Raw genomic sequence first — 16,105 nt, 5'->3', positions numbered from 1 at the left:
TTTGGAAGAGTAGGATTTATTGTCCATTGGGGCGGATTCCGTTGTTGTTTGGGAGAATGGATCTGTCAACCAGAATGCAAGTCCAGGTCGTATATTGTGCACGAAGGCTGTGCTTGCTCTTTTGTTTGGAGGTTGCCCTTGGGAGCCATGTCCCGTCTGTGAGTCAATTTGCAGAGAAAGGAAGTGAGTGTGGTTGAGGTGAGTTTCAGTTCTGCCATGATGTCCAGCGTTATCCACTGGGGTAGAATTGGGAAGTTCTCCCCCCATACTCCTCCTGTGACACGTGTTCCGTTTGGTTATAGTTGGTGATGAGTTGGGATATTTAATGGTCCTACCCCAGTAATCTGGTATGGATGGAATTATAAAAGTTTCCACTTGATCATGGAGCTTTCAGATTTGGAGTGCGTGGAGTACTACATTTGTCCTTGTTGTTCGTGATTTGGTGGCAGTGGAAGGGTTAGTCGTCTAGTGTATAGGCTCTGAGCAAATTCAGTTAAGGCTTTGTAGGTTGTCCCATCCTCCAGCAGGTGGTGCTCCTGGTCTTTAGGGTTGCAGCGCACTTGTGTGATCAGCTGGGCACGTAGATCATCATATAGTTCACACTCATGCATCAGGTGATCCCAGGTCTCGGGGGAGCCACAGGCACATGCAGGATTGTTTGCGATTCCAAGGAGATGAAGCTTGTGACGGATTGCTCCGTGTCCTGTAAGGAGGTAGGTGACATGCAGTTCGGGGCAAAACCATGTCGGAAATATAGGGTACACTTGCTCCAGATTTGGAAGGAACTTTCGCAGGACTTCTCCCTTATCAGAGTCTGTCCAGCGCTGTTGCCAGATTGATCGGAGGTAGATTTGAAGCTTGTTCTTCTCGGCTTTCCAATTGCTTGTCGGATCTGTTGTATGGTCCAGATATGTTGTAACCTTTCCCCGTCCAAGCTGCTGCAGCATGCCTGTTCGGGTAGCCTCGAGGTCGAGGGGCAGAGCCCCTGTAATCACTTGCAGTGCGTGGGTCAACACTGTTTTGCATGCACGGGTGAGGGTCAATAAGATCGGTCTATGTATAATTTCAAGCCGTCGGCGATTTACCACAGTTGAGGCCTTGTGGTACCATGCGCCAGAGGCATATGTGATTGCCGGGATGATTGCTGCTTTATAGAGGGTCGCCAGAGTATGCCTTTTCAGCCCCCAGTCTCGGCGTGTAACTCTGGCGAGCATGGCTGCATAATTTTTTATCTTATTCTGCACATACTTTAGGTGTGGAGTGAACGACCGGTTCCTATCCAGGATAACTCCCAAGTATTTCAGTTCAGTAACTAGCTTGATAGTTCTGTCTTGTATTCTAATCTGTGGTGGTCTGGTTGGGGTTAGGTAACCCTTCAGTAGGATGGATTGAGTTTTGGTGGGCGAGATTGTGAGACGGTGCCTTTCCGTCCATTCTCGGAGTTTGGTTAGCGCTGTGTTTGCAAGAATTGCCATTTGGGCTCTTGAGTCTGCGGCTAGCACCAGGGAAATGTCATCGGCATACGCCAGTGCTTGTACGTCCCCTAGGTCGAGGTGGAGAAACTCGTCCAAGACAAAGTTCCACAGGAGGAGACCCAATACAGAGCCCTGCGGACATCCCCGGTGTACTTGGCGCTCGACCCTGCAGTATGGCGCCTGAACCAAGACCCTTCTTCCGCTCAGGTAGCTTTTTATGCAGCTGTACAGATTTATCGGCAGATGAGCTGCCCTGAGTCTTGCGAGGAAGCTCGGGTACCAAAGGGCATCGAACGCCCCCGCAAAGTCGATAGAATGAGAAGTAGATATTTCTGTGAACAGTTTTCTGCCATGTTCAGGATGCGCTCCAGTGGGTCCAGGGTGGATTTTCCTGACTTGAAGCCATATTGTCCGTTTGCAGGAAAATTTGCTGTAGAGTAGTGTATTTCGATTCTCTGTTTGAGCAGTTGTTCTAGCACTTTACTGAGCACAGAGAGGAGTGCAATTGGTCGGTAGGATTCTGGTAAATGTGGCTGTTTAGTTGGATTTTTGAGAATTAGTTTCATGCTAGCAACTTTCCAATCTGAGGGGAATGCGCCAGAGTGAAGACAGTGGTTGTACAGTTCCAAGAGCAGGTCCTGGGTAAATTCGGCCACCTTCTTGACCAGTTCTGGCTCAAGCATGTTGAGTCCAGGGGTTCTTTTGTTTCTAATTTTGTTTATGGAAATTTGGAGTTCTAGGTGAGTAAAGGGATCCTCTACCTGGGGCGACTGGTAGGCCTCATTGGCCTGGCATATCTGTTGTTGTTCATGGGTGTTGTCTCCTTCTACAGGTTTGAAATTTGCATTTAATATATTATTGATGGTGTCCTGCCAGTTGTTGGTCATGGTGCCTTGGGGGGGTGATGGTGGAGGGTATCACCTCTCCCCTGGGCAGCTTATTTGTAGTTATTCGGTAAATAATGCTCCATGGGCTCGAGTTGCCCACAGTGGAGACTAGATGCTCCCAGGACAGCTTTTTCCGTTGCCTGATCATTGCAGTGTATGTGTTTCTGGCCTCCCTGTACTGTTGCCCGAGGAACTCTACCTCATGGGGGGGCCAAGTTCGTCTGGCTCTTTGGAAGGCGCGCCTCTTCTGATTCGTGGTTCTCCTGAGCATGTCGAGTTCCCGCGACCACCATGGGACAGCGCCGGGCATCGGGATCCTCTTCTTGATTGTTTGATTAGCTGCACTCACAATAGCATTGGTGACCGCACGTTGGTGTTGATCCAGGGATTGGTTCTGTAGTTGGTCGGTTGTCAGATTGTATACATTGTTGATGATGGCAACTTTGAACGCATCCCAGTTGGCTTTGTTAACTGCGTACCTGTTCTGTTTGAAGCTGTTTATTGGAGCTCGGTAGAGTGATCTTTGCATGGTGAAGGTGATGGCCCTGTGGTCAGAGCTGGTCCAGTCCTCCTGCACCGTCCAGTCTGTCAAGTGGCCGGCAAGGGTTCTGGTAGTCATGGTGGCATCGATGGTGGCCTCCCATAGGGTTGAGCTGAATGTGGGAAAGTTGTTACGATTAATGACAACAAAGCTGCTGTTTGCCAGGAACTCCTCCTATGCTGGCCGTTTCTAGAACCTCTGCTCTCTGGAGTCACGCTATGCCACAGGGGCGAGCGGCACTTGAGGTCAGCAGAGACAAGTATTTTTGCTCCTGAGAGTTCAGTTTGGACTTGTTGTAAGTACTGAATTGCTGGAAGGATATCCTCCCCTGGATGGCAGTATAGTGAGATCGCATAGAGTTCCCCTAGGGAGGAGACGATGTGTGCACAGGAGGCCCACTCAGAGCACAGGTGCGAGATCTTAGTGACCGTTATATCCGGATTCCTGACCACCACCGCAGCCCAGGGGGTTGCGCCATCCACCTGGACGATCTTGTAGTTAGGTGGATATCCCCGGACAGCGCCCGCACAGGTGTAGGGTTCCTGTAGCAGGAGGATGTCGAGGTTTTCCTCCTCAGCCTTCTGTCTGATCTGTCCAACTACAGCAATTGCTCGGTGTGCGTTAAGTTGGAGGAATTTCATGCAACTGGTGTTATGTCTTTTAGGCAGAGTCCCCATAATGGATTCTTAGTTGTTGGGCACTTCTTGCTTTAATATAGACAGGGCATTTGTTATCTCTGGTTGAATATGCGTGGGGAAGCTTTTGCCACTTGCAATTTGCACGGACTGGATCATTTTCTCTGTTGGGGCAATTTCCAAAGTTGTGCCCTTTCTCAGCACAGTGTCCACAGGTTGCCTCCCGTTGAGCACATGTGTGAGTGGTGTGGCCGAATCGGCAACACCGGAAGCACTTTGGCACGGCAATGTGCTCCCTGAAGCGATGTGAGCTCCATTTGATGTATAGTCTCTCTTGTTTTGTTATGAGTTTCCATGCATCAGGGGCCAGCCCGACCACCCAGTTTGTCCGGTTGTCATTCCTACTCTTGGTTTGGCGCTTGGGCATTAATAGGATAGTATGGTCTCTATCGGGTAAGTCTTGCTGGAGGTTGCGTATATATATCTCCTCACATATGGCAGTAGGAGTCAGGTCTTTGTCGATATCAAATATGACAATGGAGGGGCCTTTTTCTCTGGGCAGCTCAGCAGAGAGTCCAAGCGTCGGAATCTTGGAGTTATTGATAATGAGATCTGCATCACTTTTGGTTTCAGTCTCAATTATCACCCCTGTGTTTTGGGTCTTCCTCATGGCTCTGATTTTAGCCGTTCTCAACTCTTGAGTTAGGGAGTCAATGACCTTTTTCTTGACTTCTTCGCTAATTTTAAGAGTGTCGGTGGTTGTTGGTTTGACAATCACGAGGTGTGGAGTAGGGAGCAATGTCTTCCTGGGTGCCGGTTTGGTGGTGTTGACAATAGTAGTGGCAGGTTTGATCCTCAGCGCTTCAGAATATGTCGGGGCGCTCTGTGGCATTTGTCTTGCCCCGCATTCGATGTAGGCATGTAGCCGTGTGATGGCTCTCATTTTCTACATGTGTGTCATGCACAATTGTCTCCATCTTGTGAAAGATGGTGACAATCTGTGATCTCAGGCCAGACGATATCCTACTGGGATTCTCCTTAAAAATGGTTTCGAGGGCCGTTTTCAGAAAGAGAGTTTTCTCGTATACGGAGCCCTCTGGTATGGTATGGTCCAGACATAGTTGTTGTTTTTCATCATTTCTTTCTTTTTGTGATGCATTGGCTTCTGGCTGTTCCTTTTCAACCCGAGATCGTGTTTTGCGTTCCGGTTCGGGAACCACTCGCTTGCGGGTTTTCCGCTTGGTTGGGGGGTCCCAGATCGGGTGTCCTCTATATCCTCCAGTTGATCAATAATGGTGGGGTTATCATTTTGTGTCTCTGTCAGGGGGTGTTTGTGCTTGTCTTTCCCCTCGGTTAATCGGGTTCACAATGTTGGGGTTAGATGGTTTGTTAAAAATGATGGCGATTGATGCCAACCACAAGTTCGTGGTTGTATTTGGAGGCACACACAGTGGACTGTGGAAGTTTTTGGGTCTCCCCACAGCACTTGGAGAGGGGGGGATGCCGGATATAGAAATGCTCCTAAAAGGACGGGACTACCTTCCCAGCGGGATATCTAGTAGCGGCGAAGACGCTCATGGCATTCAGATTTCTGGTAGAAGCACAGGTGCGAAGATAGCCTCTCTCTTTCTCCATGGGGAGTTTATGGTGGGGGGCACATTAAAGTCATATTTCTTTGGTGATATTATTCGGTAAAGGCACAGATTGATAGAGCACAACAACTGCTCAGTTTGCACTAGTTGGGGCACCTCCCCAGTCAAGGTGTCAGGTGGAAACGCGGCCGCCGTGTTATATCGGCAGCCTCTCTATAGCCCTGTTGTCAGCGACATGGTGACCATGCAGTCTGGCAACAAAGGATACAGATAAATAACGCTTCAACCTGACCAAATTCCCAATATATAGGCAAAAGTTTCTCACCAGCGGAATCCAGTCCAGTTTGTCTTCAAGTGAGGATACATTTCATGGTACTGACGAAAGTAAAACACATTTTTTAAACTGAAATTTTGCGGAGCGATGAAACACACATCTGTTCACAACAGCAGCCATATTGGCGATCCTCATCACAGGTAATGATCCTCCACAATGCACACAGTGCAACTCTCCTCTTACAATGAAACATATTCTTGTTGAGTGTATTTTGTACACCACTGCCCGCCAAGTATCATTAAGCTTTCTTCCAAATCTTAAAGAGCCCCCGACACTCTACCACTTCATAGGTAACGATGCTAATCTGCTAGAATTTTTCCACTTTATTAAACAGATAAAATTATATCACCATTTTTGACTGATGTCATAACAGTCACTATGCATGTGTAACATTCATAACATTGATTAGTGCAATATGGCCTAAGTTGCCCTTGCACCAAAATAACAACGACAACCTCCAACACAAAAAGATTTTTCCAAAAATGAGTCAGTTGGGAGCAGTGAATTTGAAAGATGTGACCTCTGCAGTTAGTATCGATCGTCTTTCCTTGTGTAAGGGTTGTCACTGCAAAAAAAAAAAAAGACGATCCGTAGTTTGAGATCTACCAGTGCTGGTTGTGTTTTTTTGTGACTGTTCGGTATGTATCGGTGATTTTTTTACATTTTTGCAAGCTTTACAGATGTAGCTATCATTCATAATACAGTAAATTAAAATTGATTTCAGGGGTTATGGCAAACATTAAAAGAAAGTTATACACCATCAAAGAAGCCGACCGGGCTAGCTGGGTGGGTAAAGTGCCTGCCTGGCAACCCAAAGGTCGCGGGTTCGAATCCCGCCTCGGGCTTGGATCAAAGTACTGCAAAAACCTTTGGCCACAGAAGCCTATGCGCCAACAACTACCAAAAAAAAAAAAAAAAAAAAAAAAAAAAAACATCAAAGAAAAGCTGTAATCGAACAAGTAAAAAGTGGTTTCTCGAAAGCACAAATAAACTGGATTTGGGTATCCGGAGGGAACAATATGAGGATGGATTGCAGAAGAAGGAATGCTACTTTCTTCTTGGATAAGTTGGACAAAACCCCAGAACTGGAAAGGAAGAAATCAAGACTCTGCAAAAACGAGGCAGTGAATGATTGTTTATACATGTGGTTCATTCAGAAACGCAGTTTAGGATTTCCTCTGTCGGGTCCCATAAGGGGGAGAAATTTTTTAAAGACTTAAAGCTTGATGGTGAATGCTCTGCCAGTGATGGATGGCTATGGTGCTGGCAGAAAAGCCACTGCATTGGGGAAATAACAATTAGCGTTAAAGCAAAATCATTTTGCTTTACCGCTAATTGTTATTAAATTGTTATTGTTATAAAACAGGAACCCATAAGCTGCCTCCCATGGTAATCAGGAAAAGTAAGAATCCGCAATGTTTTAAATCCATCAACCGAAAACATCTTCCTGTAGAATACATGAGTAGCTCAAAAGCATGGATAACCTTTTTGACATGGTTCCACAAAACGTTTGTACCATCAGTGCAATGGCATTTGAGAAAAATATGTATCAAACCAAAAGCATTACTGTTTTTAGATAACTGTCAGCACACCCAACTGCTGATAATCTCATATCCAAAGATGGAAATATTCGGGCCATGTATTTACCAAAAAATACCACAGCATTAATCCAGCCCCTTGATCAAGGAATTTATAATTTTTAATTGAAATTTGACATTTATAATTTTAGGGTAAATTACAGACATCAGCTACTTTTATCTTTGCTGTCCTCCAATCGTGATGTTCCTGAATTTCTAAAGATGTTAAATTTAAAGGAAGTAGCATACAAAATCGGTCTTGCTTGGGAGAGTATTGGAAGATACAATTCAAAATTGTTGGAGAAAAATTTATTTTCTGAGAACAGCTGATGGAGAGAATCAAACTGTGACCGTTAAAGAGCAAAACAGTGGACAAATTGCTATACATTATTGTGATATATACAGTTAGAGATATCCTCAAGGAACAGGAACTCACAGAGAATATGATCGATAAGTGAGTTGATATTGAGAAAGAAAAATTAGTGTGTGACTTATTAACTGGCGAAAACATTGTTGAAAGTCCAACGAGAAAAGGATGGATGAAAGTGATGAGGAAACAGAAGAACTAGAGGAGCGGCCTGTCGAAGTTCCCACAGATCAGGAAGCAGATCAAGGCTTAGAGACTGTGATTGGGTGGTTAGAGGCACAGCAGGAGATTGAGCAGGTAAAGATTTTGCAATTAATGTCTTTAAAAGTGCAAAAATGATTCTCCCATAAAAAGCAACAAAAAATTATACTTTTTAAAGAAGTGATCAAATAAATTCCTTGAATTTTTTATAATTATCTATTGCTACAAAGGTTTTTTACACAAATAAGTTTTGAAAAATTTGTTTGTTCACACATTAGCATTAACCTTTCCCAAGTGGATTTTTTTGGTCTGCAGGTGGGATTAAAAAAATTAATGCACGGAATAGAGCACGATAAATGTCGCAAATATTGTCAGATTTCACTTGTGTATATATTCAGAGCAAGAATAGATGAATTGGAGAAAATCTGTAGGCATCAGTTATAGCGCAGTTGTCTTATAATGCGAGTCACAACCCCCCCCCCCCAAACCCTGCTGTATAACTGGGGAATGGTGTACTATCAACAGATCATAATGCTTAATTGATTTTAAACTGACATCAGTCTTTTCACACTCCTTTTATTAATTTCATTCAACATATCAGTTATATGCTAACTTAAATTTACTTTTGTTATGAATAGGATATTTTATTTTTAGATTTATAACTGACAATGAAAAAAAAAACATATTCTTAAATTATTACACTAAGTATTTAAATATGAGATAAAAACATTTCTCTACATTTATTTGCATTATGAGAAATATTCATATACTTGCGGATGGATTAAAATATCGTACAGTAAAATATTTAAAATGAAATAAATATAAGTTTGCTAAGATTCGAGTCCCATGGTATTCTGACAATTAAGGTGAGTTTTGCCAAATAAATATTAAGTCGTTTCAGAAATACACAAGTTTTAAGGGATTAAACTATTTTTAATATAATAAAGCTGTTTTATGACTTAAGTGGTTTTATAAAATTATTTTCCTATTTTTTCCAATTACAGGGTTTAACAGAAAGGGGAGAAGCTTTAACTCAACTAGAGGAACGCACAGCAATGATGATGTCTGAAGCTGAAAGCTTTTCTAATGCAGCCCACCAGTTAATGAATAAATACAAAGATAGGAAGTGGTATCAATTTTAAATCAATCATGTGGACCATTACTGCTGACTCTGGGTGATCTGAGAACTTCCTGTGTCACATGGTGCCTGTATCTTGGAAACTGAAGTGACAAGCCTTGTTTGTTTGTTAATGTTGGGAACTTTAAAACAAAAAAGTCATGTTGCTAGTCAATGCATTTTTAAAAATGTTGCCGGTACTGCATGGGAAATATTATATGTATGTTAAATTAGATTCTATAAGGGAGGGCACAATGGGATACAAAATGAACATGTTGTCCTGTACTTTCGAAGGACCAACTATGACCTTGGACTCTTGCTTCCACCATGTTGAGCAGGAACTAAGAGTCCCCCTCTGTTGTGTTTGATAGTGAGTGGGACTATTATTTTCCTGTGGTAAGTCTCACACTTCAGGATCACTGTTGTACTGTACATGTGCCATGTAACTCCTTGAGCAGTGGTGACCTTGCAAGTTGTGCTCTCTCTCTCTCTCTCTCTCTTTCTCTCTCCCTCCCCCCCTCCCCCACCCCTCTATCTCTCTTTCTCCTCACTCCCCCCCCCCCCCCTCTCTCTCTCTCTCTCTCTCTCTCTCTCTCTCTCTCTCTCTCTCAAATTTTACTGGGGGAGAAATAACCAGGGAATGAAACTGTGATTAGAAATCTTAGATTACAGTAACAATGTTTAAATATATATATATACATATATATATATATAAAATATTTCATGTTGTAACCATGTTGAGTCTCCTGAGAACAGGAGTTGGTTTAGATGCATTCCATTCATTTGGCCATTGAATGTGACTGTATGCAAGGCTGGCCTTGAAACCACATGGTCAATATAGCACACTTTTTACCAACCTCAGATGCACATCGTTATGTCACTTTTTAACCATTGTGTGCCATTCAGTATTTTGGAAGAACCTAATTTATTTCACTAAAGAGAGTGTCATTCTCCAATATGAGGCTATGTGAAGATGGCTTACATTTTTTTAAAACTTTTACATTGTAAGATTAAACAGACTTTGAAATATTCCAGTTATGGATACTGTGAGCCACACTATGCTCATAAACAACTCTGGCGTGATACTGAGAAACAGTGCAGATACCTCTCCCATTCTATGGTAGTTTCTCTGTAAGGATGCACTTGATTTGTCCCTATTAATTTTTTTTATAGTTTGTATATTATTGTTGTTGTATATTTTCTTGTTGAGAGATGCTTAAATGTGTTAACGAAGCTGATTTAATTGTAAACCTTTGAGCAACTTGAGCTTTTTTTTTTTTTTTTTTTTTTTGATAATTACAATTTCCTTTATAACCTTTGTCTTGCATAAATACTGATCTGTGGTTTCTGCCAGGCTTTGTAATGTAAATACTGTTTATTATCGGGGGAGATTTTGTGTACAACCAATGTAGGAAGAAAAATACCCATCAGTATCTGTAATATGCCTCAGGTTGTGTTCATTTCTTTGTATCCACACCGTTTTGTCTTGGTACTTAACACAGAATGATGGGTGTTCCAACCTGTATTTCCCTTTGTATAGTGTGGGGGAAAAATAAACTCGACAAAAGAAATCATATAACACACACCTGATTTTCTGTGGCCAAAAGTTATACAGTTGATAGGAGCAGTACTTAATGTCAGGTATTGTTTCAGTGACATAAAGAAAAAAGAAAAATTTTAAAAAAGTGTTTCTCTTTTATGTAGTGTATTAAAGCTCTTTTGCTGTCTTGTGGCCTCTGTTTTTCTGTACCTGAAACTAAAATTTAATGGAGGAAAAAAAATTTACAGTCTTATACTGCATATCAAATGTAATGGATTGTGTAATTTTTTTTTCCCCTATTTGAGCTACTTACCACAAATATTGATACAGAAAATTAAATTATCAATCACATAATGAATCTTACAAGCAGTGGTAAAGCTTAAAATTGAACTGTAGATATCATGTGTTACATGACTAACTTGCAATACAAAATTAAACTAATTAGCCTAATTATTGGCTTATAATTATTAGAGAATGAAAACAAAAATCAAGAAATTATTAGAGTAAAGTCACATGGAAGCTTCCCTTCATGTTGACTAACAACACATTTACTTCATATCAATTTCCAGACTTTTTCTCTGATTCTGTCGTGTAATTCTCGGTAAATGTAATTTTCATTGTTTTAGAACCGAAACATAATGCTTGTAGGCTTAATAAAGTATTTTATCACAAAATGCTACTTGACAGTGGAAACATTTTTTAGTGTGAAATTCATTTTGTATTGCCCTTATTAAGTCTAGCATTTTTTATATATACACAGATGTTGTGTACTTACAGAATTATTTTTTGCCACAAGACTAATATGGTATATATACAAAGGGTACTAGGAAAGTTTTGCAATACAGCTTTGTTTATTTAATTTTTTCGAAGTAATTTCCTCTACATTCAATACACCTCTCCATCCTTCGAAACCAATCTTTAAACCAGTTCTGCCAAGTTTCACTAGGGAGTAAAGCACACTCGTTGTCCCAAGCCCGTAGAAGGTCCTCATCACTGGAAAACCACCTCCCTTTTAGCTTCATTTTCACATGCGGAAACAGTGCAAAGTCGCAGGGAGCAAGGTCTGGACTGTAGGGAGGGTGCTCGAGAAGTTTCAGTCCTGTCGTGGTCAAATATTCGGTGCAGGCTTTGGCGCGGTGAGCTGCAGCATTATCGTGATGGAGGTACCAGGTGTCCATTCTTGACTTTGGCCGCAGGTTCTTCATAGATCCAATGACTTTAGGCAGGCATTGTTCAGTATACCACTTAGCTGTGACTGTCTTCTGGGTGTCCAAAACGACACGTTCCACAATTCCACTCGGTTTGAAAAATATGGCTATCATTTTCTTCTTTACAGATCGGGATTTTCTGACAATTACGGGTGTGTCGTCATCATCAAAGACCCAAACTTTGTTTTGAGCCTTGGTTGGCAGATCGTAATAGTACAGCCAAGTCTCGTCACCTGTCACGATGTTGTTCACATACCGAGATTGTCCCTTATCAAACTTTTTTAACATCTCCCGGCACCAAGTCACACATCGTGTCATCTGCTCTTCAGTCAGTTGATGCGGCACCCAGAGAGAACAAAGTTTCTTCACGTGCAAATGATCTTGCAGAATCAAACGAATTGCTGGTGCATTTAGGCCCAAAGTATCCTCTATCTGTTGGTAGGTCACTCGCCTGTTTTCGTCAAGCATTTTCCTCACAGCAGTAACGTTTTCCTCCGTAACTGACGTTCGTGGCCTTCCCGGCCTCTCAAAATCCTCCAGAGTGAAATTTCCCCTTTGGAATTCTCTATACCACCTGAATATCATTGTACGATGTGGACAATCATCATCTAGTGCAAGAGTCATTTCTTCTATGGTTAATGGTTAAACCACGCACAAAATTATACCGCAAAACTGTCCTTATCTCATTTCGTGACCACGATGCCATCGCAAGCACTTTACACTCTCACTACTAATGAATAACTGAGCCCATCGACTTGGCGCGGCGGCTACTATGCACGTATGAACATGTCTCAACATGCAGCAACAAGCAGCTTCCTGTGATTCATTGTTGTGTCATATTGCAAAACTTTCCTAGTACCCTTTGTACAACTTTCACTGTATATTATATTTCTTGGTTTAGTATTTTGTTTTTATTTACACAATTTAAAAGTTTAATTGCTTGTAGTAGTACTGTGAACAGTATCCAGCTTACTAAAAAACAGCTTTAATCAACAAGAACTGAGGAGTATAAAAAAACCCAATGAGAAGAATGCAATAAATACTATATACCTGACTGCTTCACACTTAAAATTTTTATGGTGGCATTTAATGTTTTCTTCAGTATTGTCAAAAAATTTTCTTTCTTCATATATGAAACATTTTAAAACTTGTGCCTTATCAGATAACAGTTAACTGAAAAGCATTACAGATGCTATACAAGTAAAAGAATTCTGTTATTGAACAAATCTTATTGGTTGAAGGAATTTTTAAGGTAAAATAAGTAGTGCAATATATATTTTGGTTATAGTTTGTGAATTTGAAGGAAAGTATGAAAGTATACAAGGCTTGCTGAGATTATGTTGTCTTCTCTGCAGTTAGCCCTTCCAAATCTTTATATAAAGAAGGGATATATCCACTGTCACAGTCTCATCAGGAACTGCAAGGCCTTATGAAAGAACAGTATATACAATCACTATCCTCTCCGTACCAGAATCCCATTAATGAAGAATTTTTATGGCCTTCCCCCCCCCCCCCACAATGTGGCTGAGTGAGTTGGTCTCAAGCAAAGGTTACACAATTTCCCCCTCCCAGAAACTCAGGTTTTTCATGTAGCAAATGAGAAAATCAACCACAGCATACACACAATTTACAGACAAGATATACTGATTCCTCATAGCCACCATAACATACAGTTACTCATGACTTAGCAAAGTCCTCTATCCATAACGGTATAGTGGTTTCACCACTTTTCACTTGTTTGGAGAGGTCTGGGTTTAATCTCTGACTGTGAATGGAGAAATTTCCGAGATCCTCTTGAACTGAGGCTGATGTTAGTCTCCCGCCCCCATGAGTTATTCTGGGTTTGCCAACTTGTGCAAGGTGAAAATTAACCCATAAATACAAACTTGTACAGGCATAATAAATAAATAAATTTCCATTTATCCTGAATGGCTGAGGCCAGAAAAGTTTACATATTTATTGTGACTGCAAAGATATAATGAATTAATTATTGAGGGCAGCCAGACAGATTTTCAGTGCCACAGTTCACAATGGGCTGTGCATTTTTATGACAGGCTCGAACCTGCAACTTCCTTACTCGTGGGCATGTACCCTAACGACTGGACTAGCTAGCCCAGTACACAATAGTGCAATACAGCATAAGTTATTGAAGTGCCTAAAAGCCAACCTCAGTAAAGAAAAGGTATAATAATAAAATATTAAACTGAATTATAGTTGTAGTATGTAAAAAGGTAACTAATTGAACAAGTTAGTGCATAGCATCATGTTAATTCATAGTAAATCACCAAAGTAGGTGAGATGGCATCATTTTTGTTGTATCTCATATTGTGAATGCATTCACAATATGAGATACAACAGGTGTCTAATTACCCACTACACCCTTTGAACTACCCTTATGAATAGAAGACATCTGCTGAATCCAAGGATGCTTTCATTATTATAGACAAAGGTTTTGATTACATCTTTTGCTGCTGCTTCTAATCTTTTGAATAAAGAGATGGCTGAGTAGGAGAAAACAGAGTGGCCATTGCTTTTTATGGACTAATGTTATTAGTGGAATCCCATAGGGTTGGTGTTGGGCCCATAGTTGTTTTCTATATTTATCAGTGATATTGATGAAGGCATATCAGTCTTAATGTCCAAGTTTGCAGATGATACAAAGGTTGTCAGAATGGTTAATCCCGTGTATGCTACTACACGGGATCTAGAAAAGTTAGACAGGTGAGCTTAGAAATGGCAATTCAGGGTAGTAGAAAATGAGAAAGATCTGGGGATGAATGTGCAGTCAGATATCAAATTCTCTCAACAATGAAGACAGGCTGCCAGGAAAGCTTATGGGGTTTTGTCACAGGAATTTTTTTAGCAGGGTAAGGGAGGTGATTATCCCATTATATAAGGTAAAGATCAGGCCACATCTTGAGTACTGCAAACAGGTCCGGAAGCCTCATTTTAGGAAGAATGTAGAAGAATGAGTACGGAGAAGGGCAATATGATTAGGTGGGGGGGGTCCTCTTACCAAATTTGCTTCAGTTCTACAAACATGTCTGGAGACTAGGCACCTGCAAAGTGATCTGTTCAAGACTTTGAATGGATTGAGAATGCTCAGTGCTGAGGGGATTCTTTCTGTTGCTCAGACCACACAGGAGGGGGCACAGATTCAAACTGAGGAAGAACAGCTACAGAACATATGGAAGTTTACCTTTAGCCATTGGGTATGGAAGTTCATAATTTAAATAAATTCAAGGAAGAACAAGATTAGCATTAGTTGAGGCATATGATGCAAGAAAGCAAGCTATATTTTTTTTTTTTTTTTTTTTTATGAGAACCCCAAACACGAGAGGTATTAGAACCTATAGTACTTAGTACCGTGCTTGGGTTGGAGGTTGAGAAGACGAAAGAAGATATTTGTTGATATTGGACTTGAACTTCTGTAGATTGTAATTTTCAGGAAATACGTATGAAGGAAGGTTGTTCCAGAAAACGGCAGTTGAATGAATAAATAAGGAAGATGAAAAGTTGGTTCTGTGGGTTTGAAGTTGGACAGTAAATGGATGTTGGCTGGTGGCGGCACGTGTTCGGACTGTTTTGAAAGAGAGAGCGGGAATTATAGAAGCCAATTCAGAAGAACAGTGCCCATGGAAGTATCTGTAGAAGAGGCATGCAGCAGAAACAGTGCATCTATGAGAAAGCGAGTGGAGAGACTCTGTTAGAGATGAATCATTAATTAATCTAACTGCCCTCTTCTGAATGGAATCAAGAAGCCTGAGAGAGGTTTTGGGGGCACCACCCCAGATGTGGGAACAATATTCCATGGTAGGGCGGATTTGCGATTTATACAGAGTGAGCAGCTGTTTGGAAGAAAAGTAACGCCGAGAGCGAAAGAGAAAACCAAGTTTTTTAGATGCAGAGGAAGCAATATTTGTAATGTGCTTGTGCCAAGAGAGATTAGAAGTCAGGGTAATTCCCAAGAGAGATATATCATTTTGCCTAGAAATCGGAGTGTCACTAAAGCTAAGCATAGGAGCAGAAGAATCCTTTTTGCGAGATATAAGACAAGATTGAGTTTTAGAAGGGTTGAAATCAACTAAGTTGTCTTTGCCCCACTGGAGAATTACCTGAAGATCGGCATTTAAGGAATTGGCAGCAGATTTTCGAGAACTTGAAGCTGATTGAGCTGGACAAGGTTTCTCAAAATGGAAAGTTGAATGCAATGTGCTATCATCGGCAAAACTATGGATAGGATTTCCAGTCAATGGAAGAAGGTCATTGATATTCAAGAGGAAAAGAGTGGGGGAAAGAACTGAACCTTGGGGGACACCGGCATTAGTGGAGAAGTTAGAAGACAGAGAGCCATCTACCATCACCCTCAGTGAGCGATCAGAGAGAAAACTGGATAACCAATTACTAAAAACAGTTGGCAAACCATAAGATGGAAGCTTGTTTAGAAGACCTTTATGCCAAACACGATCAAAAGCCTTTGAGATGTCAAGAACAACTACTTGTGTTTCACTGAACCTTTCCATTGAATTAGTCCATAAATGGGTAACATAAGCCAGAATATCACCAGTGGATCGACACTGACAGAATCCATACTGGCGATTGTTGATCAGATGGAAGGTTTCTAGGTAGTT

General features: G+C 41.3%; 1 protein-coding gene across 4 annotated transcripts in view; it reads left to right on the top strand.

The window, feature by feature from the left end:
• Positions 1-9,245, top strand: part of LOC150080903 (syntaxin-binding protein 5-like) — a 795,970-nt gene extending 786,725 nt beyond the window's left edge. For all 4 annotated transcript variants that reach the window (XM_090381037.1, XM_090381035.1, XM_090381034.1 and 1 more), the window contains one exon: positions 8,614-9,245. In XM_090381037.1, coding sequence (XP_090237163.1) covers positions 8,614-8,751 — 138 coding nt within the window. In that variant the 3' untranslated portion in view covers positions 8,752-9,245. The remainder of the gene's footprint in view (positions 1-8,613) is intronic.
• The last annotated feature ends 6,860 nt before the right edge of the window (positions 9,246-16,105 follow it).

The sequence above is a fragment of the Mastigoproctus giganteus genome, chromosome 9, assembly GCF_048544385.1.
Source record: "Mastigoproctus giganteus isolate SK-2022 chromosome 9, ASM4854438v1, whole genome shotgun sequence".
NCBI lineage: Eukaryota > Metazoa > Arthropoda > Arachnida > Uropygi > Thelyphonidae > Mastigoproctus > Mastigoproctus giganteus.
Note: the sequence above shows the minus strand (reverse complement) of the source record. Positions and strands in the feature narration are given on the sequence as shown.